This window comes from Acromyrmex echinatior, chromosome 15, assembly GCF_024713525.1.
Source record: "Acromyrmex echinatior isolate Ae372 chromosome 15, ASM2471352v2, whole genome shotgun sequence".
In the NCBI taxonomy this organism is placed as follows: domain Eukaryota; kingdom Metazoa; phylum Arthropoda; class Insecta; order Hymenoptera; family Formicidae; genus Acromyrmex; species Acromyrmex echinatior.
In genome coordinates, this window is record NC_141866.1 from 6,680,240 (window position 1) to 6,705,795 (window position 25,556).

At 39.8% G+C, this 25,556-nt stretch overlaps 3 protein-coding genes and 1 long non-coding RNA gene across 6 annotated transcripts; 1 reads left to right on the forward strand and 3 right to left on the reverse strand.

Annotated features, from left to right (window-relative positions):
* Positions 1-110: 110 nt before the first annotated feature.
* Cals (calsyntenin 1) lies at positions 111-19,606 on the reverse strand. The gene is made up of 4 exons (XM_011067638.2): positions 19,230-19,606; positions 13,284-13,563; positions 9,544-10,355; positions 111-8,195 (listed from the first exon to the last, which is right to left on the reverse strand). The coding sequence occupies exons 1-4, from the start codon at positions 19,351-19,353 to the stop codon at positions 6,538-6,540; spliced, it is 2,874 nt and encodes a 957-aa protein (XP_011065940.2). The 5' UTR covers positions 19,354-19,606; the 3' UTR covers positions 111-6,537.
* A 184-nt stretch (positions 19,607-19,790) lies between these two features.
* Positions 19,791-24,092, forward strand: LOC105153027 (uncharacterized). 3 transcript variants are annotated; one of them, XR_015547641.1, is made up of 3 exons: positions 19,791-20,079; positions 21,758-21,850; positions 22,453-24,092. It is a non-coding gene; the product is annotated as an uncharacterized LOC105153027 (long non-coding RNA). The 3 variants fall into 3 exon arrangements; XR_015547642.1 differs by lacking the exon at positions 19,791-20,079 and adding an exon at positions 21,397-21,484; XR_015547643.1 differs by lacking the exon at positions 21,758-21,850.
* On the reverse strand, positions 20,124-23,836 carry LOC105153026 (acyl-coenzyme A diphosphatase NUDT19). The gene is made up of 5 exons (XM_011067636.2): positions 23,704-23,836; positions 21,523-21,859; positions 21,214-21,452; positions 20,983-21,138; positions 20,124-20,651 (listed from the first exon to the last, which is right to left on the reverse strand). The coding sequence occupies exons 1-5, from the start codon at positions 23,785-23,787 to the stop codon at positions 20,376-20,378; spliced, it is 1,092 nt and encodes a 363-aa protein (XP_011065938.1). The 5' UTR covers positions 23,788-23,836; the 3' UTR covers positions 20,124-20,375.
* Sdhaf3 (Succinate dehydrogenase assembly factor 3) lies at positions 24,008-25,183 on the reverse strand. The gene is made up of 2 exons (XM_011067637.2): positions 24,848-25,183; positions 24,008-24,561 (listed from the first exon to the last, which is right to left on the reverse strand). Exons 1-2 carry the CDS (start codon positions 25,037-25,039, stop codon positions 24,385-24,387), a joined length of 369 nt encoding a protein of 122 aa, XP_011065939.1. The 5' UTR covers positions 25,040-25,183; the 3' UTR covers positions 24,008-24,384.
* Positions 25,184-25,556: the final 373 nt, after the last annotated feature.

Below are 25,556 nucleotides of genomic sequence, written 5' to 3' on the forward strand. Positions count from 1 at the left end.
ATCTATACTCGAGAGATATAGTTTATTTTTTTCTGGAGTCTTCATCAAATCAGTTGAAAATTTATCAATTACTTTGACCTGCCGGCTACGCAATGGTCAATTCGCACATGTCGAATGTACATCTTTATTAAACAAATACAGTTGACGTCTTAATGTTATTTATAATGTCGTTATAGATAGTATTTCATTTTTCCTAGCCTGTGCAGCGTGTATATGCGGCCGCGCGTGATCCTGTGTCGTGTACTTGTGTGTATAGTTAATATACTATTGCTATATAATATACTTCTCATTTTTGTCTTGAACGATCTTTCAGTTTGCAGAGTTAACAAGATAATTTGACTGTTTCTGTGCGTCGCGGTGCAGACGCGCCGAGTAACTCAGTGTGTCACGTTAAAATTAAAGACTTGTAAAGTCATAAACATTGCCTTAGCCATACGTCACGTTACGGCTCGAAACGTGTGTGTGCTTAGCGTACAGATAATATTTTTTTTCTTTTAATTATTTATTTATTCATAATAATTAAATTCCTTAACTGTAATATACTATACTGTTACTTAATCTTATTAGTTAACACACAATCAATCTGCGATGAAGGAGGGAATTTAGTCGGCACGCAACGATATTCCGCATTACGGCCTAGCTAATCAGTAATTGATTATTTCACTCATTACATTACCGTCATCGCGCAATTTATCTTTTATTGTTAACATCCGATCGTATCATTTATTACGCGCTACTTCTTCAAGTACTTTTCTTTCCTTTTTCTTTTTTTTCTCTTTTTTTTTCTTTTTTAAGAGAGTATCGCATATAACGAGAAATAACAACGAGATCCTGGAGTGATCGCTCGATATCTTATGAGAAATATGTAATATATTTATACATGCTCTACATGTTTCTTATAGCTTGGATGCACTTTTTAGCTTTATTCGATTCCAATATCCCCGGGCAGAAAAAAATTTAGAACAAAAAAATGAATCAATCGAAATATACACAGCAATTTCAAATTAATGAACTTCCTACACTCAATTTGGATTCGTTCTATCGGAAACTATCAGCACACGTCAATAATCCGAGCGCTCTCAAAAAGCTCTCGCGCAAACACAAGCGAAAAGCTCCATCAGATTACGTGGGAAAAAAATTTGCCGCATTGCCGAATCCTGCGGCAAGACTAACGTCTGCCTCTTTTATATTTCTCATTCGACGTTACGGAAGGAAACGGCAAACTATAAACGGGACGAATGGCACGAGCGTTCGCTCCGCGAAGCGTTATAATTTCTCGATTTACACGCGCGCGTGATCGCGCGTTTATACATGCACGTTTTTCACTGCTGTCGCACCAGGATAGGTGCCAGTGTGTACGTGGAATGTGTGATGTATGTGTGTCTGCAAAAGTCGATACGCATCGGTGGCGGCGGGCGTGTAATATGCGCTGAAGAGAATGCCCCTCGCCTTGTCGTGATAGACGAGAGGAAGTCCTCCTCTCGGAAATTCGGAAGATAAGATTTGACGTGTTACAGCCTCCGATTTTTCCGAACTCTCTCGTTCTTCCCTTAAGATCCAAAATATTTCCTCTGGCCGTTTCAGGCGAACGGCACGTATGTGTATGCGTATGTGTGTATAAGTGAGATGAAGACGGGGGAAGAGTATGTATATTTATATACGTAAACATACATACATACATACACGGGGTATCTGTGCATATGTATACGTACACGCTCTAGCTGCCTACAAAATACAATGGTACATTACAAATTCTTTTTTTTTTTTCCCCTCATTTCCTTTTACTCTTCCCTCTTTTACCCCTTTACATCGTCATCATTTGCAAACAGCTTAGATATATTTTTTTATGTATATATTATATAATAGTATCATCTAGTTGGTTTTGTTCTCTGCGTTCCTTCACATTTCCCATTAATTAAATGATTAAGTACACATCTTTAGAGCGGATGCGCGCAACCGATTAGGTTCACGTGTGTTGCGAATCACTTCTTATTTCATTGATTTCCTGATTTCTCGGTCGAAAGAGACTTTTGACCTCCCGATACCTCGCTAAATAACGAAAGACTTGTTCGCAAAGCGCATGGGCATCCCTTATTTCATCGCGTTCGAATTAAAGATCGTCTTATCACTCTACATATATTTTTTCTTGCGTAATATAAATCATGTACATACAAGGCAGCTCAAGCTTGACGTAACTTAAGCCACGTGTTGCTTGTTGTTGATTTTGACCCATTTATGTATCACGATTAAAGTTATTTTTCAATTTTCCCAGGGTTGGAAAAAGTTATAAAAGTAACTCGTTACCGTTCTTTTTTTCTGAAAAAGTAAGCCATTATAATTTCCATTATTACTTTTTTAGTGAATTTTTTTGTTTCCTTTCTTGAGTTGCATCCAATTGTCTTGGTCATTAATAATCGAGTTCAATATAAGATCTACAGTGACTGTGATTGTGATTAATCACAACATATTCAAAACACTTTCTTTCTTCGAAACACACTTATACGTTCCATTGTACGTTTACAAAGTAATGATAAAAGTAATGATTATATTCATTATTCAAAAAAAGTAACTGCGTTACCATTAATGTTACAAATAAGGAAACGTTACTCTCTAAATTCTTTGGAGTGGAATCTCGCTATAAAGAGTAAAAATTGAGCCAGTCTTGAAAAAGAATGATCCAATTTTTAATCTTTAAGAATGAGATTTCATTCTTCAGAATGACATTCACTCTAAAAATTTTAAAGAGAGCTCATTTATTACTGAAAAAAGTAATTTTAAGGATAACGACATTACAAGTAACCCATTATTTCCTAACTCCTCTGTTTTTTACATGAGCAAATATATATATATATATTCTTTTTTCAGAAAGAAAAAGAAATGACTGGCGAATCTTCCAAGCGAAGAGGAAGAATAGGAGAGAAGCAATAAAACCAACGAGGAACTGTATCGCGTAAATAAAGGGATGCCCTATGCGTGTACGGTCATCGGACAAAATTACTTTCTACGAGATACCTTTTTCCCACCGCAATTTTCACGCGTTCTTCTGACTTTGTTACATCGACATCGCATGATGAACCTGATAGAAGAATGCGCCTGTCGCTTATTTACGATGTCGCTTGTACGACAGTCAAATGAAATAGGAATCCCAAATACATCTCCCAAACTGTATAATTCACTGTGCACTTATGCTTGAGGATTAAGCATATATAAACGCATGTGTACACATTTACGTAAGCTAATTTAGACACACTCATCAAGGCCAGATCCCTTCTTGATTTCAATCCTGCGAGAACCTCCATTGTGGAGATTCGGAGTGCCTCGGCTGATTTTTTTTTTTTTTTATTGATTACCTTCTCACTGTGTTGCTATACGATCTTTATAAAATACGAGATTACGTTTATGATAAAATTCGCGTTGCAGTGTAATAAAATCGCGTTAGGAGAAAACACTAGGAAAGGAAAGACAGTACAAAAAGCAAGCGTACACATCGGTATTTCGTGTATATAAGTGTATATATGCGATCTGGTGTTATCAGGAACAGATAAACGATTATGCACGCCTCTATTTGTCTTTTTTGTTCTTTCCGGTGGTTCTTTCAGTCGAGCTCCGCTTTCTCGTTTAGAGCAATCCGAATTTTCGATTGAAATATCTGCTTTCGCGCGAGTCGGAGAAATGCGTAAGAGAGGGTGCATATTGTTAACCCTCCCCGGAAACGGAGAGAGATTGAGAGAGAGAGAGAGAGAGAGAGAGAGAGAGATGGGGAAAAAGAAACCTATCTCCCAAGAACGAGAAAGAAATCCTTACGAAGTCGCGACGTTTCGCGACCGCTCGTTGGCGAAGCAAAGCTTCCCAAAAAACGTTTCCGACAAATCCCTTATAAAAATGATATGATATGCTCGTTGGAAAAATAAATTGTGTGTTCATTATAGTTCCCTATATGAATATAGATATATCCGTACGCGAGTTCTTCGGTACTGGTGCCTCCGCATTCGAACAATTCGGTATAATTCTACATTTATGTCAACATAGAGACACACACATACACAAGAATCCGTTCATTATTTCGAGACGATAACGGATGCGCAGCCGTCGTGTCACCATTCCGACGAAAGAGAGAGAGAGAGAGAGAGAGAGAGAGAGAGAGAGAGAGAGAGAGAGAAAGAGAGTTTAATGTACCCCACCACGGGATCATTGCACGTGTATGACGCGTTTTCCGACACGGGACCATCGACAGGTATTATGCTTTGACAGCCCATCGGACGAACGGAACGTCGCCCGGGAACGACGCCCAGTGAACGCGCGTCCTTAACTTCTAAACCGTAAACGTCTAAAATACAATCGGAACTTTTCACTATAACGCGCTTTTAGGTAGCGATAAAAGAGCTAAACCTGCGTCGAGCCGTAGCGATTGCATGGCAAGCTCACTATGCACCTGAGCTACGATATCGCGAGAAGTTCTTAACAACAATACAGGGCTGACACCCGTCTATGGTGACGGGATACTGCGAAGAAAAGAGAAAACGGAAAGAGGTAAACGCAGCGTTTGAAATTCGCTGTTAAAGATAATACGAATTCAACGTACTACACTTGCTTAAAAGGCACGTAAAAGCATCAGTTTTCTCTCTGTGAAAAGAGCGATTGCACGATACGACACGTCTTAGGTCGGGGAGATTAACGGGAGAAGCACGCTCGATGGCTTCTCCAGCCGCTGCGCATTACTTTAGAATAATCGTCTACTACTCGAGACGAGACTCTCGCCACGGAATAATGAATGGATGCTGATATATATATATATATAGATATATATAATGTAGAGTACGTGCATGACGCGCGCACATAAACTACGTACGATTAACTGCCGTTAATTCGTCAAACGCTTATAGACAAACTGAAACAACCTCAGACGAAGAGTGAATAATCCACCCTTAAGTCGATCCTTCACGTGTCAGATAATTTTAATTAATTAAAAATGAATATTTATACCAGAGGAAATTACATAACGCATGAAGCGTCTGCTCGCGTGCGGATTGTTCCCCTTGCCGAATATTTCATGTTCTCCAAACGTTGATGGATTAAATGATTGGCGAAACCGTCGTTTTTAAACGCGCCGTTTTTGTATGTGACACGCTTACGCATCATATATGGATATGATGCTATACCGATTATCTTAAATGTTGAAGCACTAGCATAAGATGCGTGGCAATGTCCTTACTCATCTTCTGCAGACCGATCAGGAAGGAACATCGTGCAAAAGAAAAACGATCGAAGGCGTAACGATATTTAAAAAATAAAAGTGCAAAATTGGGCAAGCATCGTATGGCCCAGGCTCAACCCGATTCACGTGCTACACCGAAGCGATTGGCTTGCAGCTTATTTTCGTATCTACGCGCGTTTCGCTGCCGGTTTATTAATTAACGTCAGCTCGTATCACGAGCGCTTTTGATCAAAATACGAAAGACACGATTATTGCGAGAGAATTACATTCATGAGATCAAATGGACCTTAGATAAGAAAGTTTAGTCGAGAAGACGAGGAAGAATATAGAGTCGGCTCAGCACTCTGTTTCGCATTTAAAACTACGCTACCGGGCCGTCCTGCCTACAGTAATAATAAACATAATAATAATAATAAAAACAACTTTCGATAAAATGGCTAGATATAGTCGCAGCGATTAGTAATGATAAAATAGCGATAATCGTATTAAAAAGAAGGAAAGATAGTTAGAAGTATAAAAAAAAAAAGAGTTCCCTTGTCCTACTACTACCAATGATGAGAGTCAAGAATATAAATAATTGCCATAAATATTCCCGTTGAGAATATTTTTGCGACATTTTAAGTATCTCTTGCGTGTATCTCCGATTCTACCAACATCAGCGACGTGTGTTCGTAGGTAGAAAGAGTTTTAACTATATTCAATAAAGCGTCCCGCACTCTTACAAGTTTTTTTCTTGACGCTTAAGACGAGTACTAACTGAATGCCGTTTTATATCTCGTTACTTCATCGATTATACCAACGTCATCTACGAGAAAAGGTGAACGGGTGGGGACGGATAATACGATAACGCTCTCGCGTAGTAAAGAGGGTTAATAATCGTTTATAGAATCGATCGAGCAGTGTATGGAGCGGCTTAGAACGTTAAATCTTATTACTCTATATTCTGGAAATTCGAAAGCGTAATAAATATTCTAATCCCTTAACGACGCTTTCGTGATATTTGATGCACAAGAAGAGAACTTCGAGAAACCGATCTTTTGGACGCAAATCGCGTTCGACGAAAGATCCGTATACGATAATCCGAAACTCTTTACTCTCGCAGATTAAATTCGCGAAGCCGCCGATAGCTACGCAAGAAATCTTCATCATGAGATATTTTCGAAATGTGTTCGATAAACATCAGACGGGGTGCGTACGGCGAGAAGAAACGATATATAATGGAGAAATTTTACAGAAAGTGGCACGCGGCCAGTACTCCTCTCAGTGTCACGCGAAGAAAGGGGGATGTGTGAGAATGCTCAGTGTAAAGATAGTAGGGTGATTTAAACATCACGATGATCCCATTCCAGATCGTGCGGCGAGTTGTGACGGCGGTGCCGACCGTTGCTGAGATCGCAATCGTTCTCACAGTCGGAGCTGTCGAGGTCATCATCTCGGAACGAGCCATCCTCGGAATCGGAGCTACCGGAGTCGTCCACGTCCTCGTCCCGCTGGCTCTGATGATGCTGGTCGTGTTCCGTCAACCTGTCCATCGGATTCACGGTGATAGCGAGAGCCGAGTCGTCCCAGGCCATCTCCGTCTCTGCGGCGAGTTCGTCACCGGCAGATCGTCGTCGTTTGGCCGCCCCGCGGACTCGCGCAGCGCCCACAACCGCCATCAATAGCAGGAATCCAATGCAAGCGGCGGCGACGATAGTCACGGCATGGCTGCTGCCAGTGCCACTGATGGTTCTGCTACCTTCACGAAGCGCAGCCGTAGCATACTCCTCTGTTAGATCAGCATGATGCGGCGAGAGCTGTGCGTGACCTGGTGCCGGTTCAACGATTCTGGCAATGGGCGGTTCTCCGGGCGTCGTATGCGGCAAAACGGTCGTCTTTTCCTTAGGATGAATTACGGCCAACGTTTGCACGTACTCATTACTGGCGAAGCGGCCGCTCAACTCGGAACAGGTAAGTTTAAAGACGCGATCGAGATAGTAAGCCGGTTTACGGTTCGTGTACATGATAAGACGAATGAGTTGTTGGTAGTTGTAAGGCGAATCCGCGCCAGAGAGAACGACGCCATCTCGATCGACGCGAGCGGAGATATCGTGGAATGCGAGCAGAGCGTCACCAGGTAATCCCAAGCTCTCATGATCTGGATTGAGACTTGGATAAACACTGACAGCGCAAGCATCCAATCGGGCGGCCGATCCGGCGGTGACGCGCGCGTCGGGGAACACACGTACTCCCAATCGGAAATCAGCGTATTCTCGGGCCACGTAACCGGTACCGTTGACGGTGATGCCTGGTCGAGGAGGCGGTAGTACGGTGACGTAGGACTGCACAGTCGGTACCGGTAAGGGCGTGTTCTCGCTACCCTCACAAACGATCGTTGTGTCAAGACGGAAGTTACGACGGCCGGGCGTCGGGAAACGTCGAGTGTTGGAGTAGCCAATACGACGCAGTAAGGTTTCCACATTTGTACGATTGTCACCATCGATACGCACTTCGGTCATATCGGAATTGGTCAGCAGCTGAGTACCCGGTTGCAACAAGTCCATTGGTGGCACGTGAATGCCTTCCTGACAACGCCGCAAACACGAGAGTACTTCCGGTTTCTCGTTTCGGCCAACTAAAACGGACAGACCGGCGAGGTAACCACGGAAATGGTGTTTGGTCTTGTTCTCGGAGCCCTGCCAGCATGCTCCGATCACAAGGGTGGTATTGACGCCTTTAGCCGGATGTAAAGGCCAGTCATCGATGACTTCGGGATTCTTCTCGTCAGCATGCCATTCTTCGCCATCCACATATAGATTGACACGTGGGAAGTCTACCTGGATCGCGTAATGATGCCATTTATCGTCGCATACCTGACCAAGCTTCCAACGCCATTCGGCAGCACGGAAGATGTTGGGATCACCCTCGGAGAAGTCGCGTCGCAGCAGCAAAATCAATCTGCAGTTCCTTATGAACAGGGCGTAATGGTGCCTATTCATCTCTGTAATTGAAACGGCGCGGCGTTAGTTGCACCTTTCGTGACGCCGCCGCGCGTAATAAAGTGTAGAAACGCGCGACGGCATTAAGGGTAGAAGAGAGATTTAACGTAAAAGGGGTAAAGCGGGAGGAGAAAGACGAGGGAGAGAGAACGTTTATAACCGAGGATTACACGTCGCCCATGGAGACCGGTTGGTATTTAGAAAGATTTGTATTTCAGACCGGGTAGATAGGTAGGATATTTGAGTTGAACTCTTCGCGAAGGCGAGCGAGCGTACGAGCGCGAGAGACGACCTATATAAGCGCGCTCGACCTGATTTCTTGCCAAAATTCATTCCGCGCAAGGATTAAGCCGCTTTGTTCGAAACTTCACGATAATACCCCAGCGTTTCCGCGGAGTGAACGTGTATATTTTAACGCATGAGCGCGCGCACTCCCGGCAGCGCGTAATGTATTCTGCTAACAGCGGCTACATCGATGAGCATCGCTCGACATTGGAACGACCGGCGAGCTTATCAGCAGTTTTAAATAATTATTTTCTCTTCTTTAGACATAAAGGGAACGAAAATTATAAAGTTTATAGCCCATTTCATTGTTTTTTTCTGTTTAAAAACCAATCAGGATAACTATAAACGCAATAATTGTATAAGGACATGCTATTAATCTTTATGATTTTCTAAAGCGAGAATGAAAGTTCAATATCGAAGAAAATCTTTGTTTATCATTTTACAATTATCTTCTTTGTCATCAACTAGTTGCTCTTACGTGAAAATTATAAAGTTTATAGCCTATTTCCTTGCTTTCTTCTCATAAAGCCAATCAGGATAATCATAAACGTGATGAACATGATGCTATAGTGTTAGTCTAAAGTCTTTGACTTTTGAAGGCGTCAGTGAAGTTCAATATCAAGAAAATTCTTGAACAATTATTTTCTTCATCATCAACAAGTTTCTGTTGCTTTTACATAAAAAGTTTATAGCCTATTTCCTTGTTTTCCTGTTATAAAGTCAATCAGGATAATCATGAGCATGATAAACGTGAAATATGATTATACCGTTAATCTTTATGATTTTCAAAGGCATCAGTGAAAATTCAATATCAAGAAAATTCTTTGTACAATTATTTTCATCAACAAGCTTCTGTTGTTCTTATCGCTGAGCATTTTCTGTTTATAAGCAGAAGACGCTTATCTTGACAAGCAAAATAAAAACAAAATATTAAACGAACACACAAAACTATTTGGTAAAATAATGTTTGAAAAATAATTAATTCTCAGGTAGTTGTAAATATTAAAAATATTGTCAAAATGCTATCAAAAAGTAAATCTTAGCATTCGTTACATTGAAACTTACTATGATCATCGGCAGCACACAAGATGTGTTCCTTGACATGTGGATCCTGTCGCGGGCGTGGTCGGTGTTTGACCCAGACACCGATGGTAAACTTCTGCGCCAGGCTATGCTCCAGCACATCGTTCGGCACGATCGCGGCTGAGTCTACGCCATCAAACTCGAAGATCTCATCAGCCTCTCTACCCTCGTCTCTGGAAAGAGTGGCAGTCCAGGAGGTTGTGGGTCCAGGTGTGGGCAATAGATCCACGCTGTCGCGCGAGGCACCGCATAGTTTCCGCTGGCTGCGAACTCCATAGGTGTCACGATCGCAACCCTTGCCGATATGATCGGTGGCCAAAGTCAGAGTGGCGCGCACGTTGCGCAGGATGCAGGGTGCATCACAAAGATCAAGCCGCGCCGAGGGCAGTAAAGGCTGCGAACCGACACCAGCAGCGTAATCTACCCTCTCAGGGATTCCTCGCCATCCGGGAGCACACACGCGGTTCACCTTGACCGTCACCATCGCCGGCGCCGACTGCTTCATACCGCAGTCGTAAGCGACCACGCTCAGTATGTAGTTGTGTGAGCGTTCGTAGTCCAAAGGCTCGGTATTGCGGATGGCACCCTCGTTGTCGATAATGAACGGCTGATCGGCGGTGAGGATCTCGTACTTGCAGACATCGCCAAATTTCGGCGTGCAGTCACGGTCGGACGCCTCAACGCGGACCACTTCTTCGTAGAGGCGTCCCTCGTCCACAGTACTAACATAGGCCGGCTGGAGAAACTGCGGCGCGTACTCGTTGACGTCAACCACAGTAATATGAACCGTGGCGCTGAAATAAAATTCAAGTGTGCACATGCATCTCAAGGTCTCTTTACTCTCCTAGCGCAGATAACGATGTGCCGCTTGATAAAAGGCCTAGAAAATGCCTTTCGAATTCCTACCTCTCCATTTATGCACTCGCAATTCCTTTTAATATATTTTCTCGAAAATCTGTGCAATTTTTCAATAAGATTCAAGTAGAATTAAAATAAAATCGCAAATGCGCCACGGAATTGTAACGGAATGGTAAAAATGTTTACTGCCAACTACCAGAAAGATTATTCCGAGAACGGATTACAACCAGAACGGATTACAACCAAGAATTTCCATTATAATCTCCACAGTGAATTTAAAAAAGCTTATTTCCCCAGTCATAAAGGTTACTTTAATAACTTTCGCATCAAGATAATTAACTATTTCACGCTCCCGTAGATACGTTTACCTCCGTAATGAATTTAATTGTAATAGTTTTTCGAATTAGCGATAATTTAAACAGCGCAAAGCGGTGCAGTGCTATAGTAAGAAACATCTATATCTTTTTAATATTTCCTGTCATACTAGAGGAATGTATTTATCCCGTGTACCCGTTGGGAAGGGATTTAAAAGAATTACAGTCAAACAAATACTGTCGATATACTTAATGTAAAACATTTATATGGCAGTGTCCACTCGGAGCAATATCGGAAATTTAATACGCGGCGTACAACGGAAAAGTCAATAATGCGATACCGCAGAGACCATACGTGCGAGAGAAAAGGATTGAATTTCGACTCGGAATTGTTTCGTTACCGAAAACACGCGCTCAAACACCGAACCGTTCGAATTACGCACTCGGAATCTATTTACGTTTGAAATTTTAGACACGACAAAATCAATGCGCCGAAAATCCGCCAAACGCGTCGTGTAATAATAATAAATAATCGGGGCAACTCCGCTCGATATCCTGGCCTGGCCCGACTCTTCCATATTAATGTCATAATAACGTACCGGATATGCATCGATATCGTAATTAGAAATTACGACGGGCAATATCGGCGGTTGAGGCACGCGATATCAATCGATCGACATCAGCATAATTCATTCGGCCGTCGCGACAGCCGAAGTAAAATTTCGTCGTAACATCACTCGTTTGCTTTGCGTATGAAAAATTCACCGAAATCTTTTATATATAAAAGCATCATATGTTGTGCAAGTATATACACGTTTCACTATTGATCTGACATTCGTTGGCAGCGATTCCGCGAGGTGAGACAGATTTCGAGACGGTTTAGAAACGGAACGAGCATTACGCTAGTTTTTCATAGTAAATTATTTTTACTTTCCTATTTACCTTAATTTTACTCGGATGTAACAAAATTTACTGTAATCGTTATCTAATTGAAAAGCAACTGCAACAATAGTCTAACCAACATTTTGTAAAAACAGAGAAAATAAACTCTAAAGTGATGGAAAAAATTCATTTATTCTCCGCTTTTAAATGTGGGTTAGTCCACTGTAGTAGCTCTTCAATTGTTACCGACATTGTACTCTCGACATGTGAAATTAAACATTTTATAAATTACTTTTTACATTCACAATTAAAATTTTATATTCGCACAACACAAACACAAATTATATGTACGATTATAATTATGAATTTTTGCGCTCTCCTAACAAAAGTCGAAATCGCCTGTTTCGATATCTCGTATACCTATTCTAGTTTTATAACTCTTGTCTCCTCCCTCGGGTCTACAATACATTTTATTAGCTGTCGCGATCGCGAGCGTAAAAGTTTCATTCCGAGGGACGTGTAATATTTATCGAGGCGAAAGATCGGGAGCAAACGCGAACGGACGCGAGGGAATAGTCGCTAGTTATCGTTTCAGACAGGCGTGAAATCGCACAACTCTCGTAATGAGAAAATTTGTGCACTTGGACCGGGAGTTATTTCCTCATTTAGCCGATACATGCTGTGACTATAACGCGCCGTGAGTCAAAAAAATTGGCGTTGTGCTGGCGCGACGCTATTCGGTGACCCATATTCGCAAAGTGACTTATCATAGACTTTAACTACTGATAAATACAGAGTAAGACGATACATTTCCGATATGACATTATAAGCCTGCTTTTATCTTTTCAGACATCGGCGCGTGTAAATGATATAGTTTGCGACGATAATGTGCGAGGATAAAGCAATTTATGCTTATAGTTACTAGAGGCACGTAAAGTTTAAATTACGAACGTAACAGATGTAAACATCATGGAATGAAATATTTAATTTCTTGACTGTAACGAACGTGTCATATTTTTTTTGCCACATGATAAATATAACAAACATAATAAATTTCATACAAGTATACTTGTTATTCAACGTGTTTAGTTAATTTTTAAACTGTAATAAAACATATATTTTTTTTTAATTAAATAAACTCGAAATTCAATATGATATGTTTTAGAAAATAAAACTTTGAACTGTATTTTAATAATATCTACAGGAAAACTCTATATTATCTCGTAGCTCTTGTTATGTAAATTTTTTTTAACGAAAGTTTGCTTCCAGTTATCTAAGTATGCAGCAGAAAAAGATAACTACGATGTATGAAGAAAAGTCTGACGAGGTGGAAGTGTACATTTCTACTTAGCTGTTATCTGAGTGCCGAGAGCATCACACGATAGGGAACTTTTTTTCAACGTTAAACCAATTGCGTGTTGAAGCAGGCTGACTCTCGCAATTATAAACTTAGGTATAGTTCTTCCGTATCGTCCATTCCGCTCTACTTTCGTCAAGTTTACTTTATCTCGAGGAGCAGGAGAATTTCCTCGAATGAACGCGCGTAACGCGTTACGTACTCGCTAAACTTAACAAATGCGGATGAAAATTCACACGACTGTGTGCTCTAGCAAAGTGAGAGGGTTGTACCCACGTCGTGGGGGTAAAATGCCAGACACAAGAACGTACTTTTCCGATTGCACTCCATTGCAGCCGACCGCGGCGATGTCGAACTTGTAATTACGACGTTTTTCGCAATTCAGGACTCGGAACGCCCGTAGCTCGGCCATCCCCTTCTCCTTCAGGACAATCTCGAACGGCGCCTCGCCGTGATGTTTGTTTGCGATGCGGAAGGAGCAAACTTTCGTTCCCAGGGCGCGGATCTGCGGCGTGACCTCGACCAAAGTTTCATTCTCCTTGACCAGGCCGTGATATCCGCTCTCGAGACTCTCCAGGTCCAGTCGTGGAGCTGCGAAAACATATGTATACGACTGATCAGTGACCGCCAACATTACCTCGTTTGGCGTAAAGGTGAAAAAGGACCGCCTCCCCTCAGTTTCCTATTTCGCTATTTCTAACGGAGTCGCCAGAGTAACCGAAGCTACTCGCGTTACTCGTCGAGAAGCTTTCGGCTCGTTTTTCACACCGTTCTTTTTTCTGAGAAGACGGATAGTCCGATTTCGCTAACTTTATCTCTCGAGACGGACGGCATTCGGAATGAATTTACCCTCGTTAAACAGGAAGGAATTTGAGAAATCAGCATTGAGGTCAGCACGCGCACGAATTTACATAACAGTGTAAGCGTATCATCAATAAAATGCTTGGCACAGACATTGTTATATTGTTCTATGATGATCCTGTCGAAAGATTTATTGATAGACTCTGTCGCACTGTTTACGTCGTTATGTAAATTCATGCTCTTCAATGGAGATTCTAAATTCACTGCAGTTTTTAACGAAGTGTTAAAAATTAATGGACGAGTTTGACGTCAGATGGAAAAATTTGGTTAACGTATGTTTGAGAAAACGTCGGTAAAATCCACCTTTTCCTTCTTCTCCTCCTCCTCCTCCACCAACACTTCCTCCTCCTCCTCCTCTTTTTGCTTCTCTTCCAACGCATATAACAAGCAAACTTTTTAATTAAGCACTGAAAAATATTCGGTACAGGTTACGAGGTTTTATCGCCGAGAGAAAGAGAAGAATTCGAAATTTAGTAGAAATGGGTTAAGTGAAACAAAAGAGGCAGCAGCTCGTTAATTCGTTGTCAACTTCTTCAACGTACGGATAATGAGAAAAGCGTTAAACAACTGTGTAACGTATATAGAAGAGAAGCGTTCGTTTATGTCCGCAACGGTGGCTCATAATTATGCTGTTAATTGCTAACACTGGTATTTTGAGCCGGTAGTCAACAACTAATATCCTCACGTAAGCTTCTCGACACCTAGTGTGACCCAGAATCACCAGATTACATTTGATGGACAGATTCTGCGACCAGTTTAGAGTGGATTTTTCCTTGACAGAAATTTGAAAGAATATCAGACGTGACGGTTTTTCAAGTGAAAAAAAAGAGTGACGATTTTTATGAGTTAAAATAAAGCGAAAGATTTTAGAAACGATCAATAATACTTTGTCTATAAATTCAGATGTTTATTTATTCAATCTAGAAAGCTATTCTTTAAGAAGAGTTTAAAAAGTACAAAACCTTATTAATTTTTAATGTTGAAATGAAACATTTTATTATCCTCTTTTATCGATAAAATCAATTGCAAATTTATCAAGGAGTTTAATTACAAAATATACACAAGTTAAAGCACCTCGTTAAAAATATTTCAAAAACACTATTACGACAATTATAACGAAAATTTCAGTGTGAAAATTTAATTTAATGAAATCCGCTGTATTAAACTGACGATTCATTTAACATCAGATTTCCATATTTTCGAGATTATATAATTTTACATATACATTTTACAAGCTAAATAATTATTTATAAGCAGTATCTTTCGCTCTCGGAATGGAAGTCAATTATGAAACGTATGCATAATATGCTTTCGATTATCTCGCAATTATCGTTAAACGGCGTCGAACGCGTCAAAGCAGACAATTTCTTTTATAAAAACACGTCTATAAAATAAAATCAAGTACATGCCGCGGGATAATACAATTATATTACATTTTGCTAATGATACATGTGTCACAAGTTTAGTAGTACAGCAAATATGTGTGCCAAGCATGACGTGGAATATCTACACTACAAGCAAGAAGCTCATGTTGTATACAATTGTTGTATACACAGAAGGAACGATTATGCTAAAGTATCTAAAAATTTAGGCAAACATAGATCCGAAAATAATTTTGATAAACTATTCAAAATAATTATGTAAGAAACTCAACTCTCCAAAAAGTTTTGACATTCTAACACCAACCAGTTTAAATATTTCACGTAATTATTTAATTAATTCAATAAAATTATTTTCAGATCTCTGTATGTGGTTAAATTTTTAAATACATCAGTAAAATCATCCTTTTATGGGTAAGCAAATGTGATTGCACAAGCTAAAATTGTTTACAATAAAAATTCTTACAGAAAACTATAAGATATTTATTTCGTTTAAATTACCTATTTATTGCATCAATAGATGTTATTGCAACAAATGAAAATTGAACAGGTAACTTGTGTTGTGATAATGCTTAATTAACATCGTGTCTCCGGCGGCAATGCCTAAAGCTCGATCACATCTCGTTAAAATATTCGGCGCAATCGGCGGGACATCTAATTTCAGCGGCCAATAATTATCGGCTCGCGATCGTTAATTAACTATCCGTATGCAAAATATACTTTGATGTGTGCGACGTATTATCGTGTCGGTGCATCGAGAACGATGACGATAGAACGCATTCAATTATCGCGACATGCAAATCCCGCGATATGGGCCACGATACCAGTGGTCGTGGAGAAAGCTTCAAATATTGTGAATCGCAGCATCATGTCGGATATCGTCCCCCGCATGGCAGAAGCGGCTCTTCTAATCTTAGCGGGGTGAGTGATTAGAGATAATTAACGATCCACCGCCACGCGGGATGCATCCAAATATTTTTAACGCCCGTAACACGATCCTTCTCTCCCTTTTATCTCAGGCGAGAAACGCGATGAGAATATTAAAGTCACATCATTTTACTCTCGTCAGTCTTTGCTCGAAATCAGTCTAATTTTATCCCAGGCTTCTCTCTTTCTCGAATGTGATTCACACCTAATTTGTTATTCCGACAAGCATGACTAATACCGTCATTCGGTGAACGATCGTAATCGAGTCCCGGATGATATTGCCTGAGGGGTGCGAGCCTTATTCGTGCGAAAAGTGCATTTAATTAAGTGGATAAAGTTGCGTAAGGTTTCCGAAATATCGGCGTGGCACGATATTTAGTGCGCCAAGTATTATAAGAAAAAGATACTTTAAAATTTATTTGTGTGGGATATAATATTTATTTCACAGAAATAAATATCCTTACTTAAATATGATCAAAATAAATTTTTCTTTTTAACAATCATCTAATTTATATGTTTTAGAAAAGTGTATATTTCATTATCACAATTAAATTTTTTTATAACCAATAAATATCGAAGAAAATATCATAAATAACATTCGTTTATATTTACTAAATATAAAGATAAACACAAACCATTAATTTAATTATATTAGATTATTTTTACGAGTATTATATTTAACTATATTATTAAATTTTTATTCAAAATAAATATCAATTAAGTGAATATTTGGTTGGTATTATTCAAATAAATATCTATTAAAATTTAGCACATTTTCTTCTCGGTGAACGGCAATTAAATAAAGTGAAATCATTATATAAATGAGATAAAACGTTATTAACAATTTTACACGAGAAACGTAAGTTTCTAAAAAAACGTTTAAAGTACAACTTGTTATCGTACGTATTATAATAAAAAAACGGATCAAAATCATTATTCTTCGTCTTGGTAATGTTTATTTCTATCAATGTAGATTAATTTTAATCTCACTTTAACTTATACTCTTTTTCTAATTCCTAGAATTTAAAAAAAAGATAAAAAGTAAGTTAAGCCAAGATTAAAGTTAATCTATATTGAAATGAACACAAGTGTCATTACACTGAAAAAAATTCTGATTAAACTAACAAAAGGACTCTACAAGAATCGCATTTTAGTGAGACGAAACAAAATTATTGGTTACTGATAACCAGGAATTCTGTTTGTCAAAATGCCATTCTTGTTAGGTTCTTTTGTTAATTTTATCTAAGGTCACTGCACTCTTTTAAGAGTACATGTATACTTTTTTGAAGTAAAACTTCTGATTATCAACAATTTAAAATTGTATATTTATAAAATTACATTAATAAGAATAGTCAATAAAAATTATATCTAAAAATGTTATTTTATTAAATATCTATATTTAACACAAAAATTATCCTCTCCTAACCGTCCCTAAATCATCATCTTTTTTTTATAAAGTATACATGTATTCTTTTCTTGTGATTCAGATATAGCAACTCTTGTTTATTCTTATTTGCCTTTGTAAGTTTATTGTTTGAATTTCGAGAGTCTAGTCTATTAGTAGAGCTTATTGTGGAACCCTATAGGTTAATCAGAATTTTTTTCCAGTGTATCGATTTGTCTGTCGTCGTGTCTTTTATTGCCATTCATATTTTGTTTACATCAAGTCCAAGACTATGTAAAAAAGAAAAGTGCAGTCGATCGCTCCGTCAGATGCGACGCGAGAAGAGAACCGTATTTAACGCGAGCAAAAAAGAGACGAGGCATCGTTATGCTTCTCTTTTAACGGCAGGCGACCTCGTGTCGCATTGACAATTAGAGGTATTTCGACAATTCTATCGCCGCGTCCCTTATATACGAATACGCGAATGGGATTTTACCGGCGTCGCCGAAAATTTTGCATAACGCGATTATTCTTGTCGTTCCGCGAATTTGAGTGTGTTAACATGCAACGTGTCGAACAAATTCCGAATTTCTCTCACGGTGCGACGTCGCGCGATTCCGAACAGAATCAACCGGTGCTCTGGCACGACAATTATCTCGGACGCGAAAAATCAAAACGAACGTCGCGGCGAATCGATTTCGGCCAAGATTCGTAAGATCTCTCAGGTATTCATAGACTATTCTAATTTCGAAACGATCTTAAGTAATATCCTAACATGCTAACACGACTAATACATCTAATTGATTCGTAACATCTTAAGACAGTAAAACATAAGACAGTTAAATATAAGAATCGATGAATATCTCAGCCTCGGAGAACCAAGAAGATTTTACTCCAAACTCTTCTAGCTTTCCTTTTAAACACGTCCTCGACACCTTTCCGTTACGTCACGCGGAGACTCCAGCTGCGTTTCGATATTTACTGTCACTGCTGAAAGCCTATATAGTACACGTGACGTACGCTATAGATTTTCGACACTTGACAGTGAATATTGGAACGCAGTCCCCGTAAAGTCCGTCGAGAGATATCAACAATCGAGCGCGGTCGGTCCGAGCGCGGTCGGAGGTCCGCTTAACCGGACTCCCCCGCATTTTTTTTCCTTTTCTCCTCGGAGTCCGTTTTCTCGTAGAGGTGAAAGAAACGTTCTAGAGTTTAATAGCCGCCTTTCTTTCCTCGCCCGTTTCGCGCGGCGGTGGCGGCGGCGTCGGCGGTGGCGGCGGCGGTGGCGGCGGCGGTGGCAGAGACGGCGGTATATCGACCGGGTGGGCGCAGTGCAACGTTCAACTCGTCGTATTGTATAATACAACGAGAGACGGAGGCACAGGCACGCACACGGTCAATGAGATCGCCGTGTAACAGCCGCACGTCGGACCGCAGGTGCCTGTTATTGCTCGTCGCACCTGCGGACTGCCGCGCCGCGTCGCGACGCGGTGCGGCGCGGAACCGCGACGTCGTCTTCGACGGAAACGAGGAGAGAGAGAGAGTCGAGGATTCGAAGAAACACGCGTGATCAGCGTTACTCGCTCGCGAACCGGGTATCACAGACGGAGAAGAATGTAGGGCACGGCGGCGTCGGTCGGTGGCGGCGGTGAGACCAGATAGAAACTCCTGGTCGGAAGGAGAAAAAAGAGAAAAGACCGAATCACCTCCATGATCGAAGGAGCTCGAAGGTGTCGACTCGAAGGCCGCGGCGATGCTCGCGTGGGTGAGCCCCACGTAGAGGGCCAGCAGCCCGCAGAGCAGCGCACCCGTCGTCGCCTGCGGCAGCATATTTCCTCCGCTCCTCCTCGTTCTCGTTTCTCGATTCTTGTCGTCACAGGATCGTGGCTACCTGGCCGCGCGCGGCGTGGCTTACGAGGCACCTTTACTACGCGTCCTTATAACGCGCTTCTCTCCGCTGACCGCTCTCGGTCACTCGTTGACTCTCTCTCGGCGGTGCTAAATGTCTCACTCGCGCGCGCACTCCGGAGTACACTTCGCTTTTTAAAGGAGCATCGCCGACTGACTGCACGGGACTGCGCTCGCCTCGCTCGCTCGCTCGTTCGCTCACTCGCACTCGCGACGACGGCACACCGCACACACAATCGCGGAGTCAATATTTGAGCGGAATATCGATTTGCCGGAGTCAGAAGAGAGAGGAGACGTCAGTGCCAATTCTCGCCGCGTTGCCCCAGAGCGGCGCTGCCGGCGCCGGTGCGCGCGACACCTTAAACCCCGTTTACACGATTTTTCCCCTTCCCGATTACTACTCGTGTTGCGTTTTGCGCAAGTTCCAATCCAAGAGTCCAAGACCTGTGCTCTGTCCAACTTTCTGAATTTATTTACTAATATTACCTTTAATTAATATTGTGTAAAAATATGTACAAAAGCCGCACGAGTGGTATAAAGAATATTTAACCTTTATTTACAAATTTTTAATCGCCGTCTTTAAAACGCGTTATGCACGCAGAGTGCTTCGCACGTATATTCTTGTGTATGTGTTTAAAAAATTATCAGGTAACGAATTCATACGTATTTAATAAAATTTTAATGCTAACACGTTCGTGTTCACAATGTTAGTAATTTATTGCATACGAATGTTATATTACAGAAATATAGCAAAGATCATTTATGTTATATATTTATTTAAAAGCCATTATTTTATCATTGTTTTAGAAACATTCTGCCGACACTGACAATCCTTTATCAAATCATATAATGTTTAACATTTATTCAACATTTAAACGTATTTAAAAATATCTTCTTTGAGCAAATTATCTGAAAACCGAAATCGAATTTGTTTATTATTCGTCTTAAAGCTTATTTTTAGATTCCACATTTCTAGATTTTGAATGATACCCGGGTCTTGGAAATACTATGCGATTATCTTTGCCGTTATCGGTAAAAATTACGGTAACTTGTGTATCGAGAAATGCCATTCTGTTTTTTGTCAGGGTTAACTTCTCAAATTCATCTACAGTAATATCCGACTTATCGATTACTTGTTGTTCATACAACTCAATTTCCTTCGGATACATCGTATCTTCAGGTATGACAAACACGAGGCCATCCTTCAATTGCACCGCTATCTACAAAATATATTTATCAGTAAAAAATATTACATATTTTTTATAATTATTTGTGATGAAGATCATCCATCCCATACAGCACAGAAACTTGCAGCAACATTATTACATCGTTTGTAATGTTGTTGTAATGGGATGCAATACAAAAGCTTAGAGTAAATAAAATTTACTGCAACTTTACTGCAATGTTACTGAGAGCTTCTGCACAGATTGTTTCATCAGCAATATTATAGCAACATTGCAAACAGCAATATTGCGCTGCAAGCTTTTGTGCTGCATGCGAAATACTTAGCACTTCAACAATTCTAGCTATGGAACAGTTTAGCTTACATACCGGTAAATATAATTTTTGCACGCCTTTTTTATTGCGTTCCATGGCGATATTCAAGAGATTATCTATACTTTCAATTTTGGTCAACTTGGCAATCTCGATCTGTTGCGGCGGTGGAAATTCGAAACTTGTCGAACAAAACTCCTTCGGAGAGAACCACTGAATTCAATTTTAGTGATTAGTGCTTACGGAAGGATACGCATTATCTATCGAGTTATTGTGTAAGTGTCTCACTTGTAGATCCTCCATTTCTACAGCTGCATATTCAGCGTATGGCATATGCGGTATGCAAGCTAAGTAAAAAGCGGTGTTGAAGCGTTTATTCTTGTACCCGTACGTAGGTCCCAACCAATTCCTCCATTCATGCAGCGCCCACAAGTCCGGATAACACTCCAACTTCTGACAGAGATTGAGAAATTCCGTCGCATCATTGTGGACTTTGTTCTGCCACATTTGCAACTCGCCTTCAGGAACTGAAAATTATTCGATAAATATTACATTAGCTGTAAATTTATTCATTAATTCCTTACGTAATTTTTTTACTTGATACGTGCTCGGCCCAATTAGAATGAGAATCGTCCTCTTTATTACGTCTGCATAGCAATATCCCGCCTTCTTCGAAGGTCTCGCGAATCGCCGTAATGCGTAGCGAGATTTCTCTGAGCAACTCGTTCTCTTTTGATTGAAAAATTTGCGGCCGCGACACAGTTTTTGGTACCAGAGATGCAAGCCTATCATTGTCCAAACCGAAAGCACTGAAATGTTCGTACCATTTCAGATTGACATCAGCTGGGTCCATTGTGCCGCCCGGGAAGACGTACAACCCTGGCATGAAACTCGACTTTTGATGACGCTTCAGGCATAGTAGCTTGTAATTGTGCTGAAATCATAAATTGTACCTGTAGTCTCATCTAAAATAGCAAATTTAGTTCATTCGCATTGAATATCTATTAAAGTATTATTGATACCTACTTTATATAAAACATCTAAATGTCGCATAATATAGGTTGATAATTATAATCTTAGTTCTTATTTTAAAAAAGTCTTAAATAATGTCTTAAAATGCTAATATTGTTCTGTGATTAGCTTATAACATTTTAAGACTATAATTAAAACGATCTTAACATTGATTATGAATTCTGGCTATAGATGCTGGCTATGCTTCCCTTTCAGAAGACACAAATATTCTGTTCTTTTTACATTCAATAAATAACAAAGATAGAACAATATTTATCGATTGTATCTCCTAAAAGCAAAGCAGCCATAAAGTCTGTTTTTTATTCCTGCACTAGACTACATTAGAACTTTCTTTCTCGCTTTCGCTAAATATCAAATATTATGTTTATTTCACTTTAAGTTTCAAAAGTGCATACTAGTTCGGCTAAAAAAAATAGACTTATTATAATCAACTTTGATAATGAACCTGTACAATACAAATCATTCCTACTATTGCATTGTTCAATAATATTGCAGTTGCAAACGTTACAATAATGTTGCTACAAATTTATGTGCTGTATGGAAAATAATATAGGTAGATTCTGTTCAATAATGTGACAATGGATGCTTTTTATTTGGTGACACAAATTAACATTTCTATCTTTGTTATGCATTCAAAGTCAAGGAAAATAGAATGGTGCTTGTGTCGACTTGTCACTAAATGGAAAAAAAACATCCCATATTGGGTATTTAATCTTTTAAAATATTTATATGTTTTTACATTCAACTTACTAGTTTCAGTAATTTTTAGTATGCATTAATTCAGTATAAGTGACTGAATTCGCTAAACAATAAACCCATGAGAGTGCTTTTTGACATATTCCAGATAGCAATGTGTCAGTCTTATTGCTGGCATGTTACTTGCTAAGTATGCATTGCTAAGTATGTTGCTACCAGAATTGTAGAAACTGAGTCCATTTCTTAGTAACTTGACGTCTTCACGATATGACAACTTTGAATAGCAACTTGCCAGCAATTTACCAACAACTTTAAAATCGTCATCATCAAAATTCGTATTATTGCCGTCATGTACGTTGCCTGTATAATAATATGCATCATACAATGACTGCATTCAGAGAAAATCAGTTAGCGCTTAGTGATTCTTTAATATAATTGATCCTTGTCTTTAGTTCTTCGCTAAACCTAAGTATAGGATCCAATCGTATTAAAGAATCAGCACTAACTGATTAGTTTTCTCTGTTGAACGCAGCTATACCCATATAGCACAGATCATTTCAGCAATCTCGCAGCAATATTGCAACGTTTCAGCAGTATTGCAGCAACATTGTAAATAGCACTGCAAGCTTTTATGCTGTAAGGGATATTACCGAACAATGCAAGGTTGATGCAGCTATCTTGCCGTTAAACTACTAACAATACATAATACACTGTTGCCTGCATGTTGCTACAGGTATATTCGAAGTCATTGAAGATAAATCTACAGCAAGTTGCGAGCATCGTATGCAGATTTGTATGATTTTGACAGGAAAGGCTTGCTACCTGGTGTGTTCATCGATATATAAGAACGAGTCACGTATATACATTATTGTTTAAATATAATCATAAACATAGTTCAACATAAAAACGTATATATCGTCAATCGAAATCTATTGAAATCTTTCCATGCTACAGCCATGTTGCAAGATGGAGCGAGAAAATGTCGATCGAGTCTTGGTCACGCGACCAGAATGTGCATGCACGTCGTTATTGTATTGTATATGTACTTACAATTGCAGGCGACACTGCGCGACTATATGTCTGCTCATGACGTGCTGCTAATATCAAACTCGCCGCGTCAGACCAGGCCTTCATCTTTCCACGATTTCTCTTGCACACGTGAAAAAAAACGGTGAATAAAAAATCTACTGATCAAGTGAAAATTTATCTATAATCTTTCCGAGCGCTACTAGATTATTAAAGTGATTACGCCGCGATAACGAAATTTATTTCGACGTTATTGCGCAATTGTTTATTTAAAAATTAGATATATAAATGATTATGTATGTATTATATGTCATATATTATACTTAAATTGTAAGAATCACTGATGTCACTTTTTTATTACTCAGGTTGGCCATCAAATCAACACAATAAATTACAGTTTCACTTGCTTGCTATATATTGTATTTCCTAATTTTATTGTCTGCATTTATCATCGTATCAATAACACTTCTGATAGTCTCTCGCACTCAATAATAATATTTATTATTAAATAACAGCTATTAATAATAACAAACAACAATTATTACACAATACAATCGTCAAGTGAACGACACCGCTGACAGAGTTGGGTTGTGCGGGAAAAATTGTATGCATTTATTTGTATTTCACAATACAATTCTGACAGTCCAAGTGCGCTGAGTCTCCAGGTCAGTGTGTTATAGCCACGTCACAGACACAGCCACATAGTTATGTTTTCTTGGCGTCCTCCGGCTTCCCCGTAGCCGCGATCATCAGCTCGTACAGCTGGCACACTTGCTCGTCTCGCAGCTTCTCGATGTCTTCTTCCTTCAGATATCGTCCTAGCGGTTTTGCTGTATGAGGACCTCTCAACCCGAGCTGCTCGGCGAGAAACACTGCATAATTCTACGAAGAATCAAAGTACATTGCAGGAAGAATCTATTTGCATTGCTAATTACACTTTTGACATTCAGAGCTTTCCTCTCTCTCTCTCTCTCTCTCTCTCTCTCTCTCTCTCTCTCTCTTCTACATCAAAATATATATTTATCTCGTATTAAGTGTAAAAATCTTGGGAATTTCAAGCAACGCGACAAATCTGTGATTGCACCACGTCCCGTCTCGGGCTCGCACGCGAGAACATAACCTCAAATAACGCGCTCGCGCGGTTAACGAATGACGCGAATTTACTTACAGTCCACTCGTGGAGGAAAATGATCGCCTCGCTCTCGATGCATCTCTTATGCTTCCGGAATTCGTCGCGGACGTAACCGTCGCCCAAAGGCCGGACCTCGATCGGTAGACCGCGATGTAACCTCAAAATTGTCTTGTACAGCATCCGGACGCGCTGCACGTGCGTCCGGGAGGCCATGATCGTGTGATGCATGCGCAGGCATTACCGACACAGGGTTGTTATATTTGTCAATTATCATCGATCCCGCTATTTATTCTATTGTTAATTGTATTGCCTGATCTCTCGTCATTATCGAGATGAAATTTTCTGTAATAATGATCGCGGATATAACATGATTTTTTAAGAAAACTTGACACGAAGCCTCGTTGAAAATTGACTTTGACTGTCGGCTAAATCAATTCTTATAGAAAATTTTGAAAATATCCGTGCGACATTTAACGAATTATAGCCATAAATTTCGAAAATTCTCTATTATTTATATATAATTTAAATTGCTTTATAAACAAGACTCTTGCTTCTCAGTAAATATTACATTACATCAATTTATAATTTTCTATTTATAATTGCAACTGTTATGTATAACATGTGTTTATTACCTTTATAGAAATTTAATACTAGTACTGGCCAATTAATCACTTATTTTGAGATTAAAAAGTACTGTCAACTACCTTCAAAATAAGTGATTAACAATACACTTTCAATATTTAAG